Raw genomic sequence first — 22,650 nt, forward strand, 5'->3', positions numbered from 1 at the left:
TTTCAGCCAGCATTAAAAAGCTGTTTGTTAAATTAGGTATCGGATGATTTAAGAAGTTAGTTAAACAAGCCAGTGTGGTCCAGCCATCTACCAGAATATTGCATCTTCAAACTGGTATTGCAAAAGTAGTTCTTAATGTAAGACAGTATGTGCATCATTTGAGGTAAAAATTGGGTTAGTATTTGAAAACTGAGGCCCAAAGCACCAGACGTAATAGCAAGAACAAAAGGATTCACCTCAGCTCCTCTAAAGCATTAGAATCAGTTAAGGCCACACATTTTCCAGTGCTTCAAAGTTCTCAGATTGGGAATTGTCAAGGCAGTTCATGCAGCTTTAACTCCTCCCCCTTCTCAGAAGCACAGTGATAGCCACTGGTTGTGCCAGCACAGCCTCAGTGCTGCATCTCTCTGCTTTATTTGCCAATCAGCCTGTTAGATAAAAGGTATAAATGAAATTCTGGCTCCTTTAGAGCCTTGTGTTGACTGAGCAAATTGCAAAGCTGCTAAAATAACTGGTGTATATGGGAAATATGATCTTGTAATTAGACTGTATTTTAATAGCGAACAGGTGGGCTCAAGACTGAATTGATATTAAAGAGGCCTTTGGGGATCTGAGCATCCAGCCTCCATCCCTGTACTCTGGCTATCCTGACACATCCATACCAATGTCCTGTGAGCCTCAGAGTGAACCACTTGCTCTCTGAGGACGTAAGTAGCAGCCCAGTCTGGCCTGATGGACTGCATGAACAGCAGAGGAAGCCAGAAGGCTGAGGGGATCTTTGAAGGTAGAGATGTTTGAATTTGAAGGCACAAATCTGAACTGTGAAGCCATTTTGCACTGTGAGGACCTCTTCAGAGGCTGCCTTTTGCTGCAGGACTGTCTGGGAGCTTGTTTACTTTGTAGGAGCTCTGCCTCAGTCTGTGTGTTCAAGCCAAGCTGACCACGCCTGTGACTTACTGTTCTTTGCTTAGTCACTGCTCCTCTGCTTTCCCTTGGGACTCCCCAGAGCGCTGGCTGAGCAGCAGCCCCTCTAGAGCAAGCCTGAGCCCTTAGTGTGTGCCAAGGCTGCTTGTCTTGGTGACCTCTTAGAAGCAGTTAGCAGATTCTGGGTTGAAAACTACTGACTGGATTAAAACAGTCTGCTAGAACAGACCTTGGTGACACCTGGGGAGGAAATTGTTTTACAGTCAGTCAAGCTGAGCAAAAGCATCTGGGTGAGGCTTTATGGCCTAATAATCCCTTCTCATGGGGAATGTGAAGGCCTTGGAGCATGTGCAGGGAGAGTGCACACCTTCGGAGGAGCTGAACCAGCAGGCAGAAGCACTTTTCCTTTTCTGCTGTCTGGGCCCTGCCACCTGCTTTGGTGATGGAGCAGTGCAAATTCTTAAGGATTTTTTTTTTCTTTTTTAAATATGTGACACTTCTTTTCAGGCTAAAAGTTTTCTGACTAAAAAGTGTTGTTATCTCTTTTAAGAACTACAAGTTGTCAGTCTTACAGACCAGCTTGGCATGCAGTGCTGGTTTTGCGGTTGTGGGGTTTATTATGTGCTCTTAAATTGACTCTCTTTAAAAGAATGCTTCTGGGACTGTTGGGGAAACAAATTCTCAGCTGCTTCACCACTTACTCCACAGCATTACCATGAGACTGCAATGGCTACTTACTTATGTAACGTGGGTGTTGTAGAGGTCTTGTCTGTGTGGCTCACCAAATCCTGCCAGCTACAAGCTTCTGATGAAGCCCGGATGGGAACCAGAAATTCAGTTTAAAATTGCTTCCCCTTTCAACCCCACTGGGTCCCTGGAGAAATGACAGAGATGAAACACAGATGGACCAACCCTGTTGATTCATCTGACTGCCCCTTGCCAAAGACGCTTGCTCATGTGTGGTCTGGTTCTGGTAATGCACCAGGGTTCTGGTGCTTCCCTGGGGAGGCTGTTTCACAAACTAACCAGCTTTGTGACTAAGGATTTCCCACCAGTCTATTTTTTTCATTCCGTGACCCCTTACTAATGCCTTCTCGAGTCAGTCTAGTCTGCCTTGCAGATTACAGCCCCTCTGATCCTGAGGGATTCTGAGATTAGATTTCCTCATACATACGACTATTAAGCCTTTTACTTAAAAAGCTTTTTGGTAATCTCTTCTGTCTTGTTTAGCTTGCTTCTAGTAGGTATTTCAATGATGGTGTGCTTGCTGAAGAGCCTGAGGAAAAAACAACGGTCAGAATTGGTGGCAAGGATCCCCCTCTGTGGCCTTAGTGTATTGCTACAGGCTCAGTCTTCCTCCCTCCCCTAGTCAGGCACAAAGCTGCAGTACCAAATCTTTGGGGATCCACAGCTTTAAGTGCAAAAGTTTCCAACTTGAGAGAAGCAGCATGAGGGAGCTGGCAATAACAGCTCTTTATGTGGTGTGGGATCCCGAGGAGGAGGCAATGTTAAACCTCTGGAGAAACTCAAGTGTCTCCCTGATAGATTTCTGACATGCTCCCCTAGTGCTTTGTTTGCTGGGTGGGTCTTGTTCTTTCCTGTTGAGCCATTTACATCCTGTTGTGGATGAGCTAACAGGGCTCCTTCAGGCCTTGCTGAGGAGCTGAAAGAGCTGGGGCTGGGTCCCCACACAACTTCAGCACATCAACTGTGTGATTTGGGAGAGCACCCAACCCTGATGGGGCCCCCCCCCCCCAGACATGCAGGCAGAGGGTTAGCATGAGGCAGTTCATGGTGTAGGATTTTTAAGTGAGGTGTATGTGACCGGCTGTTAACAAGCAAGGGTTTTTGACTGGCATGACAACTAAGGAACTGGGCAGCAGCTGAAAGGGGGTTAAAGACTACAGTTTTAGACCCAGGCATTTTACAGGGCTGCTCAGTGCTTAGATCTTTTCTGAGGAAACAAGCCCACATACTCAGGGTCCCTGTTTCATTCCCCTCTGCTGCCCCCAAGTTTAGGAGATGCCTGAGGTATTTCAATAGCACCTGTTCCTCTTTGCTTTTTGTGGTGTTTTTCTAGTTCCTGTGAACTGGCAGTTTAAAATACAGGTACTTGGGCACTAGGTGTTCTTTCAGCTGGCTGTGGCATGTGCACATTACCAGTTTGGGCAGTATCAGTTCTGCCACATCTGACTGCACTTTGCAGAGACCTTCCCACTCATCCAAAGTCAGCAGAGTGCTTAGTCCTTTGGCTGGCTAATGCTTTCCAAGGGCTATGGGTGCAACAGTCAGGCCAGTTTCTGCCCTACAACTCACAGCTGCAAACACCTTAAACCTTTCCTCTGGTGGAAGATGATTGTGTGCTTAATCCAACCTTTCTCTCTCTAGAAGAAGACTTCCTGATAGTCTAGCAGTTAAACAGGTGTGACAGCAGGTGACAGCACCTCTTCTGGCTAAGCACGGGGCTTCTGTAACCACAACTGTTTTTGTAGTGGTAGTTTGCCAAGGCTGAGAATGTCACCTCTGTCACAAAGAGCTCTTTGAGGCTAAAGGGATGCTGATGAGCTGGAGTCCTCCCAGCAAAGGCATTGTCAGGCAGCCACAAACTGAAGCTTTCAAACTAATTCATTTGTTTTACAATGACCTAAGCTGGGTACACAATCACCTGCTCCTCACGTATACTAATCTTTTCATTAACTCATAATGAGGGACCTGGAGCTATTTAGATGGTGTAGCTATTGCAGAATTCAAATAATCCACTTAAAATTAGTGGAAATGCAACTCTGATTAAAACTGTGAGAGGCAGGAAAATCCACCTCAGTCATCTAGGCCTGCATAAATTAGTAGCTGATTGTAGTAAGTAATTCAGATTTGGGGCTTGAGAGACTTAACTCTTTTAGCAGTTGGCACACATGGTAGAGACTGAGCTCTCCCCCAGCACCATGGGGTGTCTCGGCCTAACTGCAGCTCTGCTGGGGAGTGCAGGGACATGAGATGCTGCTGAGAGCAGAGGGGCCCTGCCATCCTGTGGCACTTGTCACCGTGACCTGTAGGCTCTCTTATCTGTAGGCTCTCTTAAGCCTCCCCAGCTGAATACAAAGTTGGATGGCCTGACTAAAGGGACAGCTAACAAGACAAGAGTAACCAATACCAAGTCCCTTACAAAGAGGAGAAAAAAAAATCCATCTTTTTTCTGGCCCTCCTCACCCCTAAGAAAGAAAAGTTCTAGCCAAGGTTGCCCTCTGGGTCACTCATACCAGCATCTGATACATGTTAATATGGAATCTCAGAAAAATGTTCTTCAGTCTAGGGAAAGCCAAACAAAGGTATTTGTAGCTGATGGTGTGGCGCTGGAAAGATATAATAGGTACAGGCTCATTCTGGATACCTGCCTCCAGGCAAAACACAGTAATACAAAAACAGAGCAGATACATCTGGCAGTCTTCATTTATTCAGCTTAAACAAAGGTTTTTTTAAAAAATAATCAATAAATAAAACATAGACATCACCAAGGAAACACTATATTGAGTGGAGTACCATCAGGAACATTAAATAGAACCCCCACCACAGCTTAAAGTAGCTCTCCACACCACAATGGAAAGGACATTTTGTAAGGCCTAACTGTTCACAAACAAGACTGGCTGTTCTGTACAAACCTTCATATATTTATAATGCCCTATTCATAGATTAGGATTTGTCACTCTCTTCACACAAAACACTACTGTTGAAACAAGGGCTTTGTACATTATTTGCTTGCCATCAGTGGCAAAAGTGCTAAAATCATTCATCCAACATTATAGCAAGAGGGATGCTCCAAAGCAGCAACAATCCCTCGGGCCCAGGAGCTGGGATTTCTCTGCCAGTTAGCAATGCAATGTGCATAAGTGGTTACCAGCAAAACCACCGCGCACCTGGCCCTGAGGAGTTCAAGTACAGCAAGTTGGTCAGATGTGTTCAGCGAGGCTGAATGCATTACTGCCTTTTCACAGACACAGGCATCAACTGCCAATCCCAAATCACACTCCTGTTGAATATCAGTGAGAGCCCCACTAAAGAGGGGCTATAGTCTGTCTATCAGACATTCCAGTTTCTCAGTTACCTTTGCCCTGTCACAAACCATGGGTTTGTCTCGTCAGAAAACAAGTAACTACCCTGAAAAACATAGTAAATTATCAGCTAAAGTGCAGGGCCCCAGCAGTATTAAGTACGCATCCATTTACACTCCAAAGCGTCAGCTTTAGCACAGCCTGTAAGGGTCTTCCCTACCAGCACTAGCCTTAAGTTCAATTTTGGAAAATAGTGCCTATAAAACTATAGGTACATTAACATCATTACCATCAACAGCACTTAAGTGAGGTTTCATGGAAAGAACAGAACAAATTCCCATTCTATATCACTGATTCTGCGCAAGAGAAGCATCCCTACACAAGTTACATCTTCCGTCAGTGAAGTACAGACAGGAACACAATCCCATGATCTGTACTTTGGCTACCAAGAAAAGAAGCGCAAAACTTTAGAAAAATACAATGCAAGAAAAAATTTGAGATAAAAATATATACCTTTGGTTAAAAACCATCCCCTTAACAAGAGCCTTTGTAACCCAGCTAGAACAAAAAAGCTTCACTTTGACTGAACAGTAGTAAAAATTAGTTCTAAGAGCTCATTTCCTACCCCAGAGAACCCTTCTAAGAAGGTCAGTAAGGTTTTTTGCAGGTTTTACACATCTGATGTTGAGTATTTATAGGGATTGTTATATTTGCAGCAATGAACTATATAAATTTTCCACAAAGAGAATGTTCGTCGCACAAGCTCCTCCACCAACAGTCCTTACAAAAAAAAAAAAAATTACTCTAAGTTCTTAATTAAAGAACCGTTGAAACATGTAATTTTCTTCAGATACCGAATAAGCAAACTTCTTATAGAAAGCCACATTTTTTGGCAGACACTCGAGAGTAATTTTGTAACAGTTCAGTCTTTTACTGAGCAAGGTAAGGGTGGATGTTAATCTGGAAGAGACAGAAAACCAGTGGTTAAAAGAAACAGATCTGAACACTGAATCAATTAACATTTAATTAGCTGAAGTTATCAGCAGAAGCCACTTTTGAAAACAAACAAGGACATTTAGATTCCTACAAGAAATACATAGAATCCAAATTTTCCATGGGAAAGACCTCTTGAAATGCTTTTAGTGGTCCTACTTTTTTCCTAAATCTCCATAGAAAACCACATTCCACTTCAGGTATCAGCTCATTTTCGCATCGAACACACACACATTCGGTAGACCCACCTATTTCACAGCAGCTTATGAGACCGTTGCAAAGGCCAGCTCGCCACAGAACTGCCCTTCCCCAGCCTTAGTCCTGTAATACTGAAGTTTTAGAGCATGCTACAATTTCCCTCTGTCCGCAGGATAGCTCCCATCCCAAGGGAAAAGGACGGACCAGTGCCCTGGAGGCTATTTTTGTTACTGCTGATCAGGACCTCAGCTTGCGCTCTGCCAACAAGTGATACCTTCTGGCTAAATTCTTTAAGGGGTCTCGGCAGAGGAGGATCTGCCAGGCTAACCTGGAGAGCTAAAATCCTGCTCCCGGAGTTCTGGCGAGCGATCCCGTGGCGATTGCTGCCTCTAACTGAGCACTACATCTTCCAGAGAGCACGGAGGACAGGCAGACGGCACGCCGAGGGCAGTAACTACGCGTTACCTCCAGCACCCAAAGAGGGATGGGCTAGTTCGGAACAACAACCACTAACAGACATCGTGCTCCCCTGCCATGCTGACTGCAGCTTCAGGCTTTCCTCCTGCCGCAGAGGGTCGGTGTGCAGACACGACCCAGGGTCGTTTCACTCAGCTTGTTTGCTGGCACTGATCAGCAGCTCATCTGTGCTCACAAGGTGGGGACAACGGGATAAGGGGCTCCTGCCCCGCCTGGTGTTAACTAGAAAAGATGGTGAAATACTTACAGTTTACCAAGCTGCTTTCCTCTGCATTCCCCGCTTACTACTACGTCTTCTATCCTTCCTCTCTGTGAAAATACAGGCGAGTGTTAGTCTAGTAGCACACTGTAGTGTTAATTTCCCTATTGCTCTGTGTTTCTTGCTTGGATTTGCTGCTGACTGGTTGCAAACTTCAGTAATTCCTGCCATGGTTGACATACTCATCATGTCCCTTCCGGCACTTCCAGCACCCAGAGCAGGAGCTGCAGTCACGCCACAGCCGTTCTCTGGCTCCTTGTTTCACAAGTCTGACTGGGACTCTGCAGCAGTGAGATCCTCAGCCATCTGCTCAGTGAGAACCAAGTCTGACTAGTTCAGAAGTTACTGGGAGGGAGAATGGGGCAGACATCAAATTGCTCTGTATCTTAAGAAAAGTCAAAGCTTCCTTTTACTATTTAGCTGAGCACCCAAGGAAGAGAGATGTTTCTAAAATGCCTTTGCCACTGACTCAGTAGAACATACTTTGTCACACAGTAGCACCATAAAAATAACAAATGGACATAGTTGGGGACAGGATCTTTTCTTCACATTACAGCTGCAGTGAGAGAATGTACCTTTGCACAGGAGTGAGTGAACTTATGTTCTATAACCAGCGTTGCTGTAGCAACAATCTGTCCAAGATTTGTATCTTCTATAACAGTAACATAGTAATCTCCAGATCTCTTCATGTGTTCAAATGTTTCTGTGGGAGCAGACAGACATTGAAACAGTCACTTCTAACAAACAGTTGCAACAGATCCTGAATGCAGATCAGTAAGAGTTCAGCATCACAAGCCAAGATGCAACCAAGGCATTAGAACCAGAAAGCCCCAGAGCCAGACTAACCCAAAAAGAGACAAAACTAGGATAAAGAAGAAATGAAACAAATCCCTTTTCCTTAGCTGCCAGGAGAACCTTCCTTCCCCAGCATCTCTACAGGTGCGCTAGCACCACAGTGGCAGTACCTACACTAGGTCTTCTTACATTGCAAGCAGACCAGTGAAACAAGCTCATAACTCTAATGATCTATGATCAAAAGCAAGCCTCTGCTTCGCTACTGGCACTGTAATCATTCAGCCAAAACAAGCCATTGCCTAGTAATCTGTTATGCCCTTCCTGTTCAAAAGCCAGTATACAGTTTAGGCATGCCTCAGCCAAGAAGCCCTTTGAGGTAGCAGCAGCTGAATCCAAAGCTGAGTGCCAAAGTCTGCCCTAAAAGATTAAAAAAATCCCTCTGGCATCAAGCAGTCAGGAGTCACACACCCAGGCAGATTTGCTGTCAGCATCAGTATCTTTTGGTCCCAGCAATCTCTCTGGAAATGTCAAGAAATAATGAAATACTCACTGATAAACTGCTCTGGGCTTACAACTCCAGTTTCAGTCAGCTGACCCAGAACCTTAAAAAAGCCTGTTATAAAAGAGAAGAAGAAAAAAAAAAGATTCAGTGAGGTATAAAGACACACAACTGGCTCCAAGAGAACCGAACAACCTGAGACAGCTGTCTGGAGAGTTAACAGCCCCATGGCACCATCTGATCGCCTGCATGTAAAATGATGCATTCTGCATATTATAAAAGTAGACTGGAATCTTAAAGTCAAACTCATGCCTTAAGCTATCCTGAAGGACCAGCTAATGCATCAGCAGCAAACTGCAACTTGACTACAGAGAACAAGACACATACGTTCAAGCAAAAAAAGTATAAGCCTGAAATTATCCAAATATTAAGCTATATGTTCAGAACAACCTTTTTTCCAAGTTCTAGATCTGAAGAAATCTTCATACACTCAAAATAATATGCTGGTTTACATTACTTTAATAAAGGGAACAGTAAGAACAGCTATACCCCTGTCTCAAAGGGTGGTGAACAGGAAGCCATGGATTATCTGTAAGACTTGAGTTTTAAGATTGGTTTCAAGTTTATTAACAGAGTAAAAGCAATTTTGAATGTCACCCAGCATACCAGCAATCATTCTAATGCCAAGTGCTCAGATTCCTTACTGACAAAAATAAATAACCCAAATCAGGTAAAACAAACAATTCTTAACTACAGAGAGATGCCTCAGGAATATATATTATCTAGTCCAGCACCCAGCTTTAGTCTGAGATGATCATTAAACAGGATTCTACCTCGATTTAAATCAGCTGTGCAAAGCGGTCTCATAACTAGGCCATCTCCTGGATCTAAAGGAGAAATGGCTGGAGAAAATGTCGCCGTGTTCTCGCTCCAGTCAAGCTCGTGGAGGATATTTGGGTCAAACATCGGTGTGTCGTCAGGCATCACAGTTGCAACAGGCATCATGGCTGCAACAGGTGCTCTGGAAGAGAACGCATACTGATAAGGAACATTCTGTTTTGCTATCGTTTTAATAGCATATTTAGATATTTGCCCTAGTTATATTGTGCCATATGATGTTTCCCAGGGATGTAAAGAAACGTGGATGAAAGCAGAACTTGTTCAGTTTATCTTTCCACTGAAACTATTTAAACTTCACCAGACTAGTACACTGGGTTAAACAAAGAGCACACACGCTGACGCAGTGCGCATTATCTAAAGTCAACACAAACAGAACTTTTATGTTTGTGCTAGGAAGTTACCAGTGTTCTTTTGGAGAGGAAAAAAAAAAAAGGGGGGAAAAAAGGCAGCTAAGGCATTGACTAGGATATTTAGCCTCTACATCCACTTAAAAAGGAAAGCATCTAGCACTCTCAAGAAACATTGCTAACATACTGTTTACAGAGTCTAGAGGCAATTTGCATAAATACTCCTCAGATTTTAAACTGGAGGTAAGAATAGTGCAATTTTTTAAACCAGTCCTATTACATACAAATATTTAGTTTCTCAGCCAAGAGCCACCACACAGATGAAAACACAAATGATATAATAGCCTGCACGCATGCTTAAAGTCCATGAAACATTTTTCATGCAGTCATGTTTGCTTTGTATATTTACAAAATCAAATGCCATCTCAGCTATAAAGCGTAGTGCCTTATTGTCCATTAACAGATAAAATGTAAAGCCGCCAAAATGACGGTGAGCCAGCTGTTAATGTTTAAAAAGAGAGCTGGGAATTGTGTATTATTTGTGTTTAGGGAGACGAGGAAGCAAAGGGATATATTGTACTGATTGCTAGATACAGGAAAATTACTCCTACTTTCTCATCCGTGGAGTATCTGGTGAGGTTTCTAGAATGAATAGAGCTTATCACAGGAACTACTCCCAGGACTAGACTCTTTATACATCGTCAAATTAACTTAGCTGAACCACAGAAGATGTGCTAGTCACACACACTGACAGGTCAAAATAAACATAAACAAGAAAAAATTGACAAGGATGAATACTTTTCAAAATAAGATATATTACAATCCTGTTAAACTGCCTAGAAAGTGCAGAGGATGTCATCTACGAAGCATTTCACTGTGACTGCAGCATGCAAGCTTCAAAACAGGAGGCAGCTCTGGAAACCCAGCTGAAAAAGCTCCTTGGGGGGGGGAAATAAAAAGTCTTTTTTATGCCACCTGCTGGTATACACTGGCCTTTAAATCCACATTCCCTTAAACAATCTTATATGTAAATGTAAAAAAACTAACTAAATAGCAACAGAAATTCTCATGGCATTTGAATTCTGAAAATGAAGCTGCAGGAAAAAAAGTGCAAAGAAAAATCTTCCTATAGATGGAGAGCAAGAATTGAGAATCCGGGTTTTCCGAGTCCCAGTTTTGAGCTTTAGTGATCAGATCATGCTGATGCATGCAGGCGACTGCAAACCCATGACTAGTATTTTAATTATGTCAGTGCTAAGCAAAACTAAAGTCTCCCTAGTTAGAGCAACTTACCTGACATCTCTATTTCTAACATTAGAAATATCTGTTATTCTAACATTGCTATTTACCTGTCCATTAAAAAGCCTTCCTAGAATTCATGATTGTTCACACAACAACACTCAAATAGTGTTCTATACAGAATAAAGAAAAAAAATCAAATTTATCTCAGTTCTGGATTACAGAATACTAAGTAAACACATCAGTACAAGAGCACATGAAGCAAATAAAAATTTTCATACTTTCCAAGCTGCCAGTATATTTTTAACTAAAGTGACCAACTAACACTTATTTTCCAAACTACCACAGGTGCAGCTAGAGCAGTACCAGGTTTGAACCAGAAGCTTCACATGTTTTTTGCAGCTAGGAATATCACTGACTCAGTAGAAATGCCTTGGCCAATCCAAAAACTTTATCAATACACCGTGAGGAAGTGCTCAGGCCTGTTTCGGGGGATTTCCAACTTCCCCTGCAGGCCCACCGGGCTCTCAGGACTGGGTCCTGGTGTTGGTGCGCACCAGCAGGCCCCACGGGAGTCAGCGTAGGAGGCACCTGTCTCCCCCGGAGCATCCTGAGCTCGACTGGTTTCTGTGTGAGCCTCCCTCTCCCACCCCACATCCCTCTGCTGTGCTCTTTTCCGGGACGCAGCGGGGTGGATGGGGATGGAGTAACTCATGTCTCGGATCCTGCCAAGCAGAGCTGCCAGCCCCGTTGCTCATCAGTGAGATCCCGAAGGGGAGCAAGTGCCTGTTTGGCCAGAACTCAGCTCCAAGAGGAAGCAGGGACAGAGGCCAGCCCAGCTCCGAGGGGCTGTGAAGAGTCCCACATGGGGGATCACAGCCCCCCCAGCAGAAGCAGCTTCTCAAAGGGGGGTCCCCATAGCCCCACACAGCCCCCCGGGGAGCCCCCACCACTACAGCAGCCTGTCAAGGGGATCTCCACTGCCTCCCAACAGCAACACCTCGGGGGGGGAGGGGGGGGGCCAGCAGAAGCAGCCTCTGAAGGCGGTGGGGCGGGGGTCCCACAGCCCTGTACCCCACGCAGCTCCTCAGGGGAGTCCCCACAACGGGGGGAGCCCTTCAGGGAGGGTCCCGCAGCCCCTCAGGGGCTCCCGCAGCCAGAGCAGCCTCTCAAGGGGGGTCCTCATAGCCCCTCGGGGGGGGCCCACAACGGGGGGAGCCTCTCGGGGGGGTCCCCACAGCAGAAGCGGCCTCTCGGGGGGGTCCCCACAACTGGTGGAGCCTCTCGGGGGGGGGGGGGGAGGCTCCCCACAGCCCCCCCGCAGCCCCTCAGGGCGGTCCCCGCAGCACAGGCAGCCTCTCGAGCGGGTCCCCTCAGCCCCCCCGGCGCACGCGGCCCGTCGCGGAGGGGGTCCCCGCCGCCCCGCACCCCACACGCCGCCCCTCAGCGCGCCCCCCGCGGCCGCCACCCCCCCAGCACCGGCCCGCAGCCCCCCCCCCCCCGGCCGCACCCCCGGCGCACGGCGCGCGCTCACAGTACCGGCTCCAACGGCCGCCCGCGCGCACGAGGCAACGGCTCCAACGGCCGCCCGCACCGGCTCCGCCGCAGGCGCCGCACGGACGTGGCAGGGGGGCGGGACCCGGCACGCACGCCCTCGCGCAGCCAATCACCGCCCACCCAGCCGCCCGCCGGCCCCGCCCCGCCTCCCTCGCGCCCGGAACTCAGGGGCTGCCCCCCGCGCCGCCCTCGCGACCTTCGGGGACCGCCCCGCCCCCGCGCGCGGATTGGGCGGGTGGTGGAGTGGCCACGCCCCCTTCCCATCCTCTCCCCGCGAGGCCACGCCCCGCCCGCGCGTCTGCGGCCTCAAGATGGCGGTGGCGGCGGTGGCGGCGCTCGGGGGCCTTGCGGGGAGCGGTCGCCGCCTCCCGTCCCGGGTACCGCTGCGAGGCCCCGTCGTGGCCGCGGAGACTCCCCGCTCCCCGCCTGCCCCGCCGGCAGAGCCGTTCTCCCCGCACCGGCCCTTCCAGCCGCGGGCGAGGCGAGGCGAGGCAGGGAGCGGGCTAGGCCGCGGCCAGGCGCGTGTGGCGCAAGGCCGCTACGCCGCATCCCGGCTCGCAGAGCTCTTCCCGTGCCCCCGGCAGGGTCCCCCGCCCCCGGGACAGCCCCGCCGCCTCTCTGCAGCGGCCCGTCTGGAAGCGTGGTCCATCCTCTGCGCTGGGAGGAATCAAAGCACCCATCAGCATAGGGGATGGATTTTTCCACAAAATGGGTCTTTTGGTGAATTTGTGTGCTGGCCAGGTGTAGGGCAGCTCCTCGCTTCCCCCCATGATGCGTGGAGAGATGTCTGCCGTATCACGCCTTCCTCCTCTCTGTCCTTGCTTGCTTTTTACAGCTTAGTGGGTTTTTTTTTTTTTTTAGCTGCTTTTCTCATAAAGATTTTGGCATTTGTTTCTACTGGCTTCAGGACAAAACATAAAACCAGGGCCTAGGTCACATGAGGTCACTGAAGATCCATAGGATGCTTTCTGTGAGCAACGAATCGCTAGGCCATTCCCACTGTGAGTTTGCTTACTGCTCCGCATCCATTTACCCGTGGTTTCACCAGGGTCCAGCCCCCAGACTCCCGCTAGGAGACCGCTCGGCAGCTTTGAGCAGCTGCCCTCTAATCCAGAGTTGGCCACTGCTCGGGGTGGTTTGGGGGTAGCTGCGGAGAGATGGCTCAGATGAAAGCGCTATACAAAGGTTTCCTTTTTAAATGAGAAATTGCAGGTGGCGGCAGCTTTCATCACGAAAGCATCAACTGCTTTGATATTTTCCGGCTCTGGTGGATTAGTTTTGGAGGCATCATCGCTGTGGTTCAGCGAGACCTGCTGCCTTGTGCCTTGTTCAGCCCCGAGGCCAGGAATAGGGGGATGAATGAATTTTTTTTCTTCTTTCTCTTTCAATAAAGAAAAAATAACTATTAGAGATCATTTTGAGATGTCACTTCTCTTTTATGAATACTTGAGGTCAAGCCATGCGTGTCGCATGGAGCAAGAACAAGATAAGTACACGTGTTCCTGAGACATGAGTTTCATTTTCCGTGTTTCTTCCCCATTACTTTACCCTCAAGATGAATCATGCTCTGTTACCATGGAAACAATCAACATCAGTTAGTTTTTTTTTTTACTTTTCCAGGCCCAGAGTGACCAGATGACACACGCCAACAGGCTACGCTCGCCCCTGGAGCACCGCTCCGTGACTCACTGCCACCGTTACCCATCCATCGCGAGGGAGAAACGCAGACTGGGTGTGAGCGTTCCCCCTTCCTTTGCTGTTTTCCTTGTTTTGAGGGACAGAGGAGACTGGGATGGGAAAGGTCCCATCCGTGCTGAAAAAATGAACAACGCATCCTGCTCGCGCACATTAAAAGAAACTGGAAGGTGCAGCCCTGGCTGGGTGAAGGGCTAATGGGGAGTGCAGATGCGTTTCCACTGGGTGAAAAGCGGCAGCAGGTGGTTTGGCTTAACTCCCTCCCTGATACCTTCTCTTCTACGGCAAGACTGGTTTGATGCGAAGTAGGTTTTGCGTTTTGCCTAAGTAGCTGTGGGAAGCCAAGACTTCCTAAAAATGAAACCATACGAGGCCGTGCGAATGACCACAGGGGGTCAGCCCAGCTCTCCTCAGCAGGGCTCGCAGCAGACGTCTGGGGCCTGCACGTTTTGGACCAGCCTCGTCCACACACATCCTCCCGGTTTCCGGCAGTCAGCAGCGTGGGGACAGCCCGACCTGGGAGATACATCCGGCTGAACAGCCCCCGAAACCCTCTTCCATGTCAGCAGCCCAGGAACATGTGGCAGGAAGGCAGCAAAGGGACTGACCTCTCATGGAGGTGGGACTGCCTGTGCTTTATGCCCTCCCCGGGGCTGTCTAAGCCTGCCGCAAAGCCTGGGCCAGCCATGCAGGGAGGGCAGGACAGTGCTGGCCAGCCGGCCGGTTTTCAGTCCCCCACTCCTGAAAACTTTTAAGTTCTTTTGCTATTTTTAACCACGCTGGAAGGAGACAGCTGTGGTCTTGCATGCTTCGAGAAGAGTAGGTGGCCAGCTAGCAGAGAAGCACTGGATTTGGATCAGGGGAGACCTGGGTGGTGGCTCAGCCGCTTTGCTCCCGAGAGTCCTCCCGAGAAACAGGCTTTGCTGCTTGGTGTCTGCTTGGCGTCGGGCACGTGGCTGCTGCTGAGCTCTCACCTCTCCCCGAGACATCGTCAAGTCCCACTCGGTGGCTTCTAAAGGTCAAGCAATCAGGGCCAGTGAGGATTCACAGCAGCCAACAGATGAATCTCCCAGCTACCTCCGGAGCCAGGATTTGGTTGCTAGAGAGCAAGGGGAAAGTTAAAATAATACATTTCCACTTGGGTCACAAATGCGCTCATATGCACCAGTTCATATTTTGTTGCGGGGTGGAAAAACAAACAATAAAGCGCTGTTCTCTGGCTGCTCAGCGTTCGCCAGTGCTGGAACAAGGCGATTACAAGGCACGGAAACTGCAAATTCATGACTGCGAGACAGTCAGAAAGATGGGAAGCGGGCCATGCACTTGCTCGATGTAAATGTCTTAGTCTGAAACACACCCTGCTTTATGAGGAGAGAAAAAGCGCTCTGCTTTCACTTGGCCCTATGACACAATGCGCGAAGAACGGCAAAATCCTCGCCACAAGCGAATTGTTTACATTCTGTTTTGGAAACAGAGGCGCAGGGCTCCGTATACCCAGGGACTGGTCGCTCTGGCTCTTTTTAACCTCTAATAGATGAGGTTATGGCCACTCACGGCTAAATCTTGAGCGGGAATGGAAATGTCGAAGGTGTGCAGAAGAAATGAGTGAAACAGCTCGGTGCGTCCCGATAGCACGAAGGACCCGGTGCCCACCGAACCGTGGAGGGGAGAAAGCCACAGCCATGCCTCCCCGCGTGCTGCCCGTGCCTTGGCTGGCTGGTGATAAACTAAATACCTGCAAGCGCTTAATGAAGCCGTAGGGGAGAGCTGGCAGCAGAGCACTGCAGCGGGCCAGGTGGCCGGCTGGAGCGCGGGAAATGGTGTTGCTTTGGGGCTCACGATAACGTTAGTGCAGTTATGGAAGAAGAAGTGCATCTGGAGCGGGTCTGCCTCACTGGAAATAATTATCCAAGCTGCAGCCGAGAAGCCAAAGATAATTTAACTGCAGGGGAAAGGGAAGTGTTAGAAAATGCAGGTGTGTAGCAACCCCGGCCGTGGCTGGCGGGGAGCAGAGGACGCCTCTTGCAGCCCATGGAGGCTGAATGAAGCGTGTCCTGCATCTTCAGGTCGTCTCCTCACTCTGGACCATGGCCCGGGAACGAATTTTGTGCAGAAAATCCCACCAGCTATCCCAAATCGGACTCCAGATTAGGTGCAGAGCTTAGAAAATGGAGAAATAGGGAGAATCGGCCCAAACCGCTGCTCCCAAGCTGTCCTGAGACATCACAGTTCCTGAGCGCACCTTAATGCCAGAGATTTATAGTCCCGGCAGGTAAAAACACATTTTCTCATCAGCAGGAGGCAGAAAACTCTCCATCCTGGAGCTCCCCAGGCTTCAGGGACCAAATTAGTGCACTGTGGATTTGAGAAGCCAATTTATCTGCATAGATCAGTGAGTAAATAACAGCTTTTCCCTGTCCCCTTTCCACCAAATCCAACCTGGCAGAGCCAGGAGGACATCCGCCTGGTGACTGTCTCTGCAAACGTGCCAGAGAAAACCATACTTTTTTCCTCCACCCTTTTTTTTTTTAATTTATATGAAACTCCCAGAATTGCAGCCATCTGCCAAATCTGGCCGAAATTGGCTACCGATTTCAGGAGTTAGTTATTACTTTTTGCCAGTGCCTGCAGCCTGCAGCGGGTCGGGCAGGAGCCAGCGCGCACAGCCCTGCTGCCCTTCACCGGGCGCCGGGGTTTTGCTTTATGCCTTTTTGCTTTTATTTTACCTTATTTTATTTTGCTTTTATGCTTTATATCTATTTTTATAACATGGTTTTCTCTCCTTGCATTACAGGGGTTGCTGCGTCCTTTTCCCGAATATTTCCTTATCTTTGCCAAGTACATCCTGCCTGGAGGCAGGCAGAGGGTCCTTGGCACGCCGGATCCATCCTCAAGGCCATGGAGGGTGGACAGTGGCTCCTCGTGACCTGCTGGAGTGATGGGACGAAGCGGCGGCCCCGGTTTTCCAAAGCTTCCTGCGCATGGGCCGAGCACCATGTGAGCACGTGGAGGGCGGCGATGTACAGCAGCTAAATAGTACCGTATCGCGCCGGCGGTGTAAAGTCAGCGACTGCACCCCACAGTGTTGCTCGGCACCAGGATTAGGGAATAACAGGAATAGCGGAGCAGCTTTTGTCCCTTCCCGCGACCTCTGGCTGCTTCCCGAAGCGACAGCGGAAGAGTTTCAGGGCAGGCTGGGGCCGGGATGCTTAATTTGCTCTGCAGTTCCCCTGCTGTCGCCTCTCTCAGGTTCATCCCCGAGCCAAACCGGAGCCTCCCCGCCTGGGACCCGTCGGAGGGCAATTCCCAGCCGGAAGAGCCGCCATCGGTCAAGTTTGCAGCCCGGAGAGTCGCCAGTTTGTTTCACACCCCGCTTTCCCAGGCGGGAATCCAAGCGCAGCTTTTAGGGGCTGAGTGAAAGCCAAAAAAAAGGAGCAAATCCTGTATTTGCTCGCACTGCCGTTGTGCACCAGCGCCGGGCGGCTGCTGCCACTGCGCATTGGCCACCAGCTGGGCCCTGATCCGAAAGGCGTTTGCAGCGTTTTTCGGAGAAGGGGGTTTTCAGGTTGTTCGCTTTGCAGGAGGCAGGATTTTTCGTGCGTTAAGCTTTGGCCCGCGGCGCGTTGAACCTCAGCGCCCTGGGGGACGGTTGGAAAAATGCTGCCGAGCCCATTTCCAGGTCTTTTTTTTTTGAGCTACGGGTCAAAGGCAAAGCTCTCAAAATGACTTCGCTGTCTGATAGGTTCTGGCATATCTGGGCTGCTTTGAAATACGGCATTGGCCTTCCTAAGTTGCTCGGGATCAGAAAATATTTTGATGCTCCAATGTCAAGCTAAAAAACCCTGAAATGCAAACCCTGTGACCTCTTACCTAGCTTGGACCAACGTGCCGTCGACACGATGAGCAGATGCAATCCCCTCGCCATTTTTTTGGGGGGGTGAACGCGGCGTTTTGTCGTCGTTTTCTGCCCGTCCCGCTTGCCGACCACTGTGGGAATCACCCATCCGCGCAGCATTGAATTACCGGGGCTTAAAAAGCCGAAGGAGGCTCAGACGACAGCCCAGCTGGTACCTTAAACAGGCAGGCAAATCCCCAGAGCTGCCGGGGCTGCTCTGCCCTGCCTCGCGGCTGGCTCGTGCCGCAGGGCTGCCTGCAAAGATGTGCTGGGGATTTGGGGGGGTCGTGGCGCCTTTTTTTTCCTCCCAGGCCAAAAAGGGTCAGCCGCGGTCGGGTTTCACTGCATCAGCACAAAAGCTTCCTCCCATCTGACAGCTCGTCTTCAGCTGAGATTTTTTTTTTTCCTTTCCAAGCAGGGACGGGAAATAAATCCTGCAAAAGCTGGTGGCCTCCTGTGGACCCTCCCAGAGCCCCGGCGCCTCTCCCGCGGCTCCCATCGCTGCGCCGCCGGCGACTTCTGCCTTCCCACGGCCCCGCCGCCGACCTCCTGGGCTGCCCTCCGCCGCGGCTCCCGGCACCGCAGCACGGCTCCGGCCCCACACCGCTGCGCCGGGCTGCTCGCCACGAGCCGCATTTTGTTTCGCTGCCGATTGAAAGGCTGAAACGCAATGTTTACCGCCTAAATATTTTAAGCTTGACTTGCAAACAGATCAATTCTACTTCTCGCCAATGCGTTTAGCATCGAGCTGGCTGCACTCGGGCTAGGCGGCGAGCTGGCCTGGCAGCAACAGAGAGCTTGTGGATTCTCTGATGGCTAATAGGGTTGTGCTTGCACTGCCGTTTCTTCTCAGGGGTTGCATTAATGGAGAAGGGTTTCTCTTTTCTCAAGCTTTGCAAAATTTCCTATCCTTGAGGCCTCAAAAATCAGCCAACAGCCTCAGGAGGCATTGGGGAAGGGCAGCCACACAACCAGGCCCCACGCAATGCCAGAAGCAGGGCCCAGTGGTGGCAGCTGCCTCCTGGGGGGTGAGTCCAGTTGCCCCGGGCAGCCCAGGGGATGGGTCGAACAGGCTGATTTTAGCGTGCAAAAAGCCTTGGGAGAGGGCAGACACTGTTGATGCGGCCAGGTGTGAGGTTTTGCAGCGGTTTCTTCTGCTCCAGCATCGCCAATAGGAGCTGGGTAACAGTGCTTGGTGCCAACAGGTTTATGCTCAAATATCAGGACTTTGCAAAAACAGCTGCTTTCGAAAGAAAGGCTCTGCCTGCAGCGAGCTGCAGCTCGGTCGCGCGGGGCTGAGCAGTGACCAGCTGTGCTTGGCTGGTGCGTGTGAGCCAGCGCTGGTGGGACGAAGCCATCGTGGGTGCCCCGATGCTGCCGCCCTGCGAAGAGCAAGGGTGCTGCGCTGCCAAGACTCGTTCAGACTGATGCAAAAGGTGACTTTTTTTTTTTTTTTTTTTTTTTTTTTTGGTGGTCTGGTTGCCTCTACGTCAGAGTGAGGTGCTCAGACTGCAGCAGGAGCACAGTGAGAGACATGTTGCAAGCTTGGCCCGGGGCAGCAGCGGCAGGTGGAGGGACGGAGCTGGGGCCGGGGCACAGAGGTGGCTGCACTGAGCTGCCCAGGGCTCTGCTGCAGCAGGGTTTAAACACAAGAACCAGAAATGGAAACTGCGTGTTAAATAAAAGATTTTACTTTTATTTAAAATAAAATGCATTTATACATAGTCTTGAAACCACAGACTACTGGAACACAACACTGGTTATTCCTTGGCATTAGGTGGGGCAGAAGATCCCTCACCGTTAGCGTTAACTCCGCACTGGTGTAATATATGGGGAGGTCCTGACCCCACGGATCAGTTATTGAGGATGCCGTGGCACAGCTCTGAAATCATACTTAACTTAGATAAAAACGTACTGGGCTGAAATTGGGGTATTTTTGTTTTTAGGTTGCTCCCCTTATCCCTTACAGGCATACTATAGTTAATGCTGATACACCAGATCTATGCAATATTCTAGCTGGCTTGTGAGACTAGTTAAAAAAACTGTACAATTTTATAAAATTTGTGTTTTTTACATTAGTTACACAAAACCTATACTTCATAGACCTTTACTTCATATTGAAATGAAAAAGTTTGCATATCATAGGCAGAACAGTGACTATGCTGGTGAATACTAAAAGTGTCATAATACAATATGGTGTAAAAATAAAAAAAAAGACAATATAAATGATTATCAAAAGGAAAGTTAACAAACAAACCAAGCTATAACAGACTATCCGAAGGTCATCTTCAAGGCCACACGCAACTATCTTCAAAATAATGTCAGGCACCTGTAGCAGTCCTGGTGCTTGTAGTGTGAAAGTAAAGATCAAAATTCTACTTATGGGTAGGACAACTTCAAAACAGGAGGTCAAATTTACAGAATAAAAAACACAAAAGGAAATAAAACACTCATGCATTAAACATGATAAATAGACTTCATATAGCTTAAGCCCTGATGGCTTTTAAAAGAAGATGGCTTAGAGTTCTCTTGGAAATTTGGCTATTTTAAGTCAGTCAAATCTTATCCTGATCTGCCCATCGTATTTTGTATCTAAAGGCTACAGGCAGAATTACCTGGCCCAGATACTGTCTTGTTATAGCAAATTAACAGAAGTGCTCATTAGTGCACACAGATTAACTGGTCTGGTAATGCAAAAATTTTCATGATAAAAAAGATACATTTCAAGCTTACTTTATTAAGCAGCATATTTCAAATAACAGCTTTTTAAAGTTAAATATTAATATGGCCATGGGGTTTCCTCTCGGCATACAGTACATCGAACTCACACCCAACCGCTGGTCAGTTTGTAGAACATCTCTTCATCTAAACTTTCGTTCTGATCTTTTGCTCGTGTCGACAAGAAGATGTAGCCACCAATGAATTCATGAACCACCTTGCAATCCACCTCCGTGCAAATGAAGGACACCCTGACATCATCTGCAAACTCCACAGTTACCTAGAGTGCAAAACACCATGGTTAGGTCCACCAGCGCCTTCCAAAACAAGTTACAGTGACTCACGCTCTTCCTCTCTGTGTTATTCTTCGTCTCTATTAAAGCAGACGCCTTTTGCGTTGTCTAAACAAAACGCAGCCATGTACATCCTGATGCAATAATTATTGTTAAAATGTTTAGATACAGAAATACCTTTTATTGCTGGGAAGGAATAATTCTCCTGTGCCTCAAAGATAATTACACAATTGTGTTTGTACCTCTCGGCTGCGTGCATGGGTATGTATTTTCTTTGTTTAAAGAGGAACAGAGACCGGATAGAGGATTGTTGAGGGGTGGGATTGCCTTCCAGGTGACTAGTTTTCCCAGCAAGTGTATTCTGGTTTTGTAAGCTGAAGTTTTGCAGTAGAAATGTTGCTTTTTTATGGGGACTGGGAGAGCTCTTTTTACAACGACTAAACAGACTGTCCATTTCTTGATGCCCATTACTTTTTCCTTACCCCAACACTGACAGCTCTGCAGGATGGAAGCTGGGGAATTCCCAGCAGAGGATCTGACCTGAGCAATTGGGATATCGGGGCTTGCAGAATGGGTCAAAACAAACACTCTGAGGCAAGGAGGGACTGAATAGTTTTGCTAGCAACTCTTATCAAGCCTCACACACACGACAACAGCCCTCAAGTATCCCTACAGTGGCTGGAAATTTTCATCAGGTTTCGCACAGGACCACAAAAGGTTTCTGCATCCAATCTTAACAGTTGGGTAAAAGCCCATCTCAGAGCCTAGTCAAGTGTCTAGTGCTGTTTCTCCTTGGTTATACAAAGGTCTGAGCTGTACTGCAAATCGAATGACTTTTCACGTGGTAAGGCAAAGTACATTTATGCCATTGGTAAGGCTCAAGTCTGATCTGACTTTTAATTCTGAAGTTTGATTTTGTTCAGCTGCCTTTGAGTGGGTGTTCATATGGACTGGAAAAACCTGTGATGCATTAAGCGTCTAAGTGGCTTAGGTAAAGAAAGATTCTGTTTTTTTCTTTTTTAAGGTTCATACTGAACTCCAACAGAAGTTAAGATAAGCTCTGCTGGATCTCTGAGGAGGACAGAAGGTGGGGGAGCAGAAATTATTTTACCTTGATGCAGAAGAATGTCATCCCAGAACTACCTCCAGAAGAGGCAAAAAACTTTAGAAAAATGTAGTCATTTGGCCTATGCCATCAGCCTGCCCACCCGGACCAGGCATGTGCAACGCAGAGAGCTTTCAAAACCCCCTGGGACCTCGCAGTGATGAAACCAACCACCCAGCCTCCTGAAGGCTCCTGAGTCACATAGCCTGCGCAAGATAAAACTGCCTATGAAAAACAAAATTGGATCTGCTCTAGAAAACAGCAACAAAAATTTTGATTTTTTAAAAGCTGACTTACCAAAGTCAGCTCAAAAAAACAAAACAGGTTGTGAAACCCAGAGCAATTTCTTTCTTATGCCACAAAAACGGGGAAGTGGCCTAGGTGCAGAACGCAAAGCTGATCTTGGTGAAAACTAGCTTTGTGGTGGGTATCTCTGGGCACGGTGTGAAGAGAGCCTCGCTCACCATTTTAATCTCCCAGTTGACATTCCACTGCTTCATGTTGCTGAATCGCCACGTTTTGACGGCATCACCCGTGCTCGCGTCCATCCGTATCAGTCTGTTGTAGGCGATTCCGATCAGCTCCTCCTTCTTGCCTCCCTGGAACCTACAATACGGGGATTAACAAAAGCAAGCCTTGGACAGAGATCAAAATATTTTAAATTCAGCAACCGAATTAACTCATAAAACATGAAACAAAGTGATTAATAC

At 48.4% G+C, this 22,650-nt stretch overlaps 2 protein-coding genes and 1 long non-coding RNA gene across 11 annotated transcripts in view; 1 reads left to right on the forward strand and 2 right to left on the reverse strand.

Annotated features, from left to right (window-relative positions):
* Nucleotides 1–4,353: 4,353 nt before the first annotated feature.
* GNPNAT1 (glucosamine-phosphate N-acetyltransferase 1) lies at nt 4,354–12,357 on the reverse strand. Its single transcript, XM_064511839.1, has 6 exons — nt 12,217–12,357; nt 9,025–9,212; nt 8,243–8,305; nt 7,473–7,600; nt 6,886–6,947; nt 4,354–5,930 (listed from the first exon to the last, which is right to left on the reverse strand). Exons 2-6 carry the CDS (start codon nt 9,194–9,196, stop codon nt 5,783–5,785), a joined length of 573 nt encoding a protein of 190 aa, XP_064367909.1. The 5' UTR covers nt 9,197–9,212; nt 12,217–12,357; the 3' UTR covers nt 4,354–5,782.
* Nucleotides 12,358–12,532: 175 nt separating this feature from the next.
* Nucleotides 12,533–22,471, forward strand: LOC112988535 (uncharacterized). 6 transcript variants are annotated; one of them, XR_010389266.1, is made up of 3 exons: nt 12,533–16,321; nt 16,724–19,260; nt 21,860–22,471. It is a non-coding gene; the product is annotated as an uncharacterized LOC112988535 (long non-coding RNA). The 6 variants fall into 6 exon arrangements; XR_010389267.1 differs by having other exon boundaries at nt 16,724–16,926; nt 18,243–22,471; XR_003260562.2 differs by having other exon boundaries at nt 12,533–13,235; nt 13,855–16,321; nt 16,724–22,471.
* The window catches only part of FERMT2 (FERM domain containing kindlin 2), a 59,731-nt gene continuing 56,580 nt past the window's right edge, over nt 19,500–22,650 (reverse strand). For all 4 annotated transcript variants that reach the window (XM_064511842.1, XM_064511841.1, XM_064511840.1 and 1 more), the window contains 2 exons: nt 22,405–22,546; nt 19,500–20,822 (listed from right to left, as the gene is read on the reverse strand). In XM_064511842.1, coding sequence (XP_064367912.1) covers nt 20,649–20,822; nt 22,405–22,546 — 316 coding nt within the window. In that variant the 3' untranslated portion in view covers nt 19,500–20,648. The remainder of the gene's footprint in view (nt 20,823–22,404; nt 22,547–22,650) is intronic.

This window comes from Dromaius novaehollandiae, chromosome 5, assembly GCF_036370855.1.
Source record: "Dromaius novaehollandiae isolate bDroNov1 chromosome 5, bDroNov1.hap1, whole genome shotgun sequence".
In the NCBI taxonomy this organism is placed as follows: Eukaryota; Metazoa; Chordata; class Aves; order Casuariiformes; family Dromaiidae; genus Dromaius; species Dromaius novaehollandiae.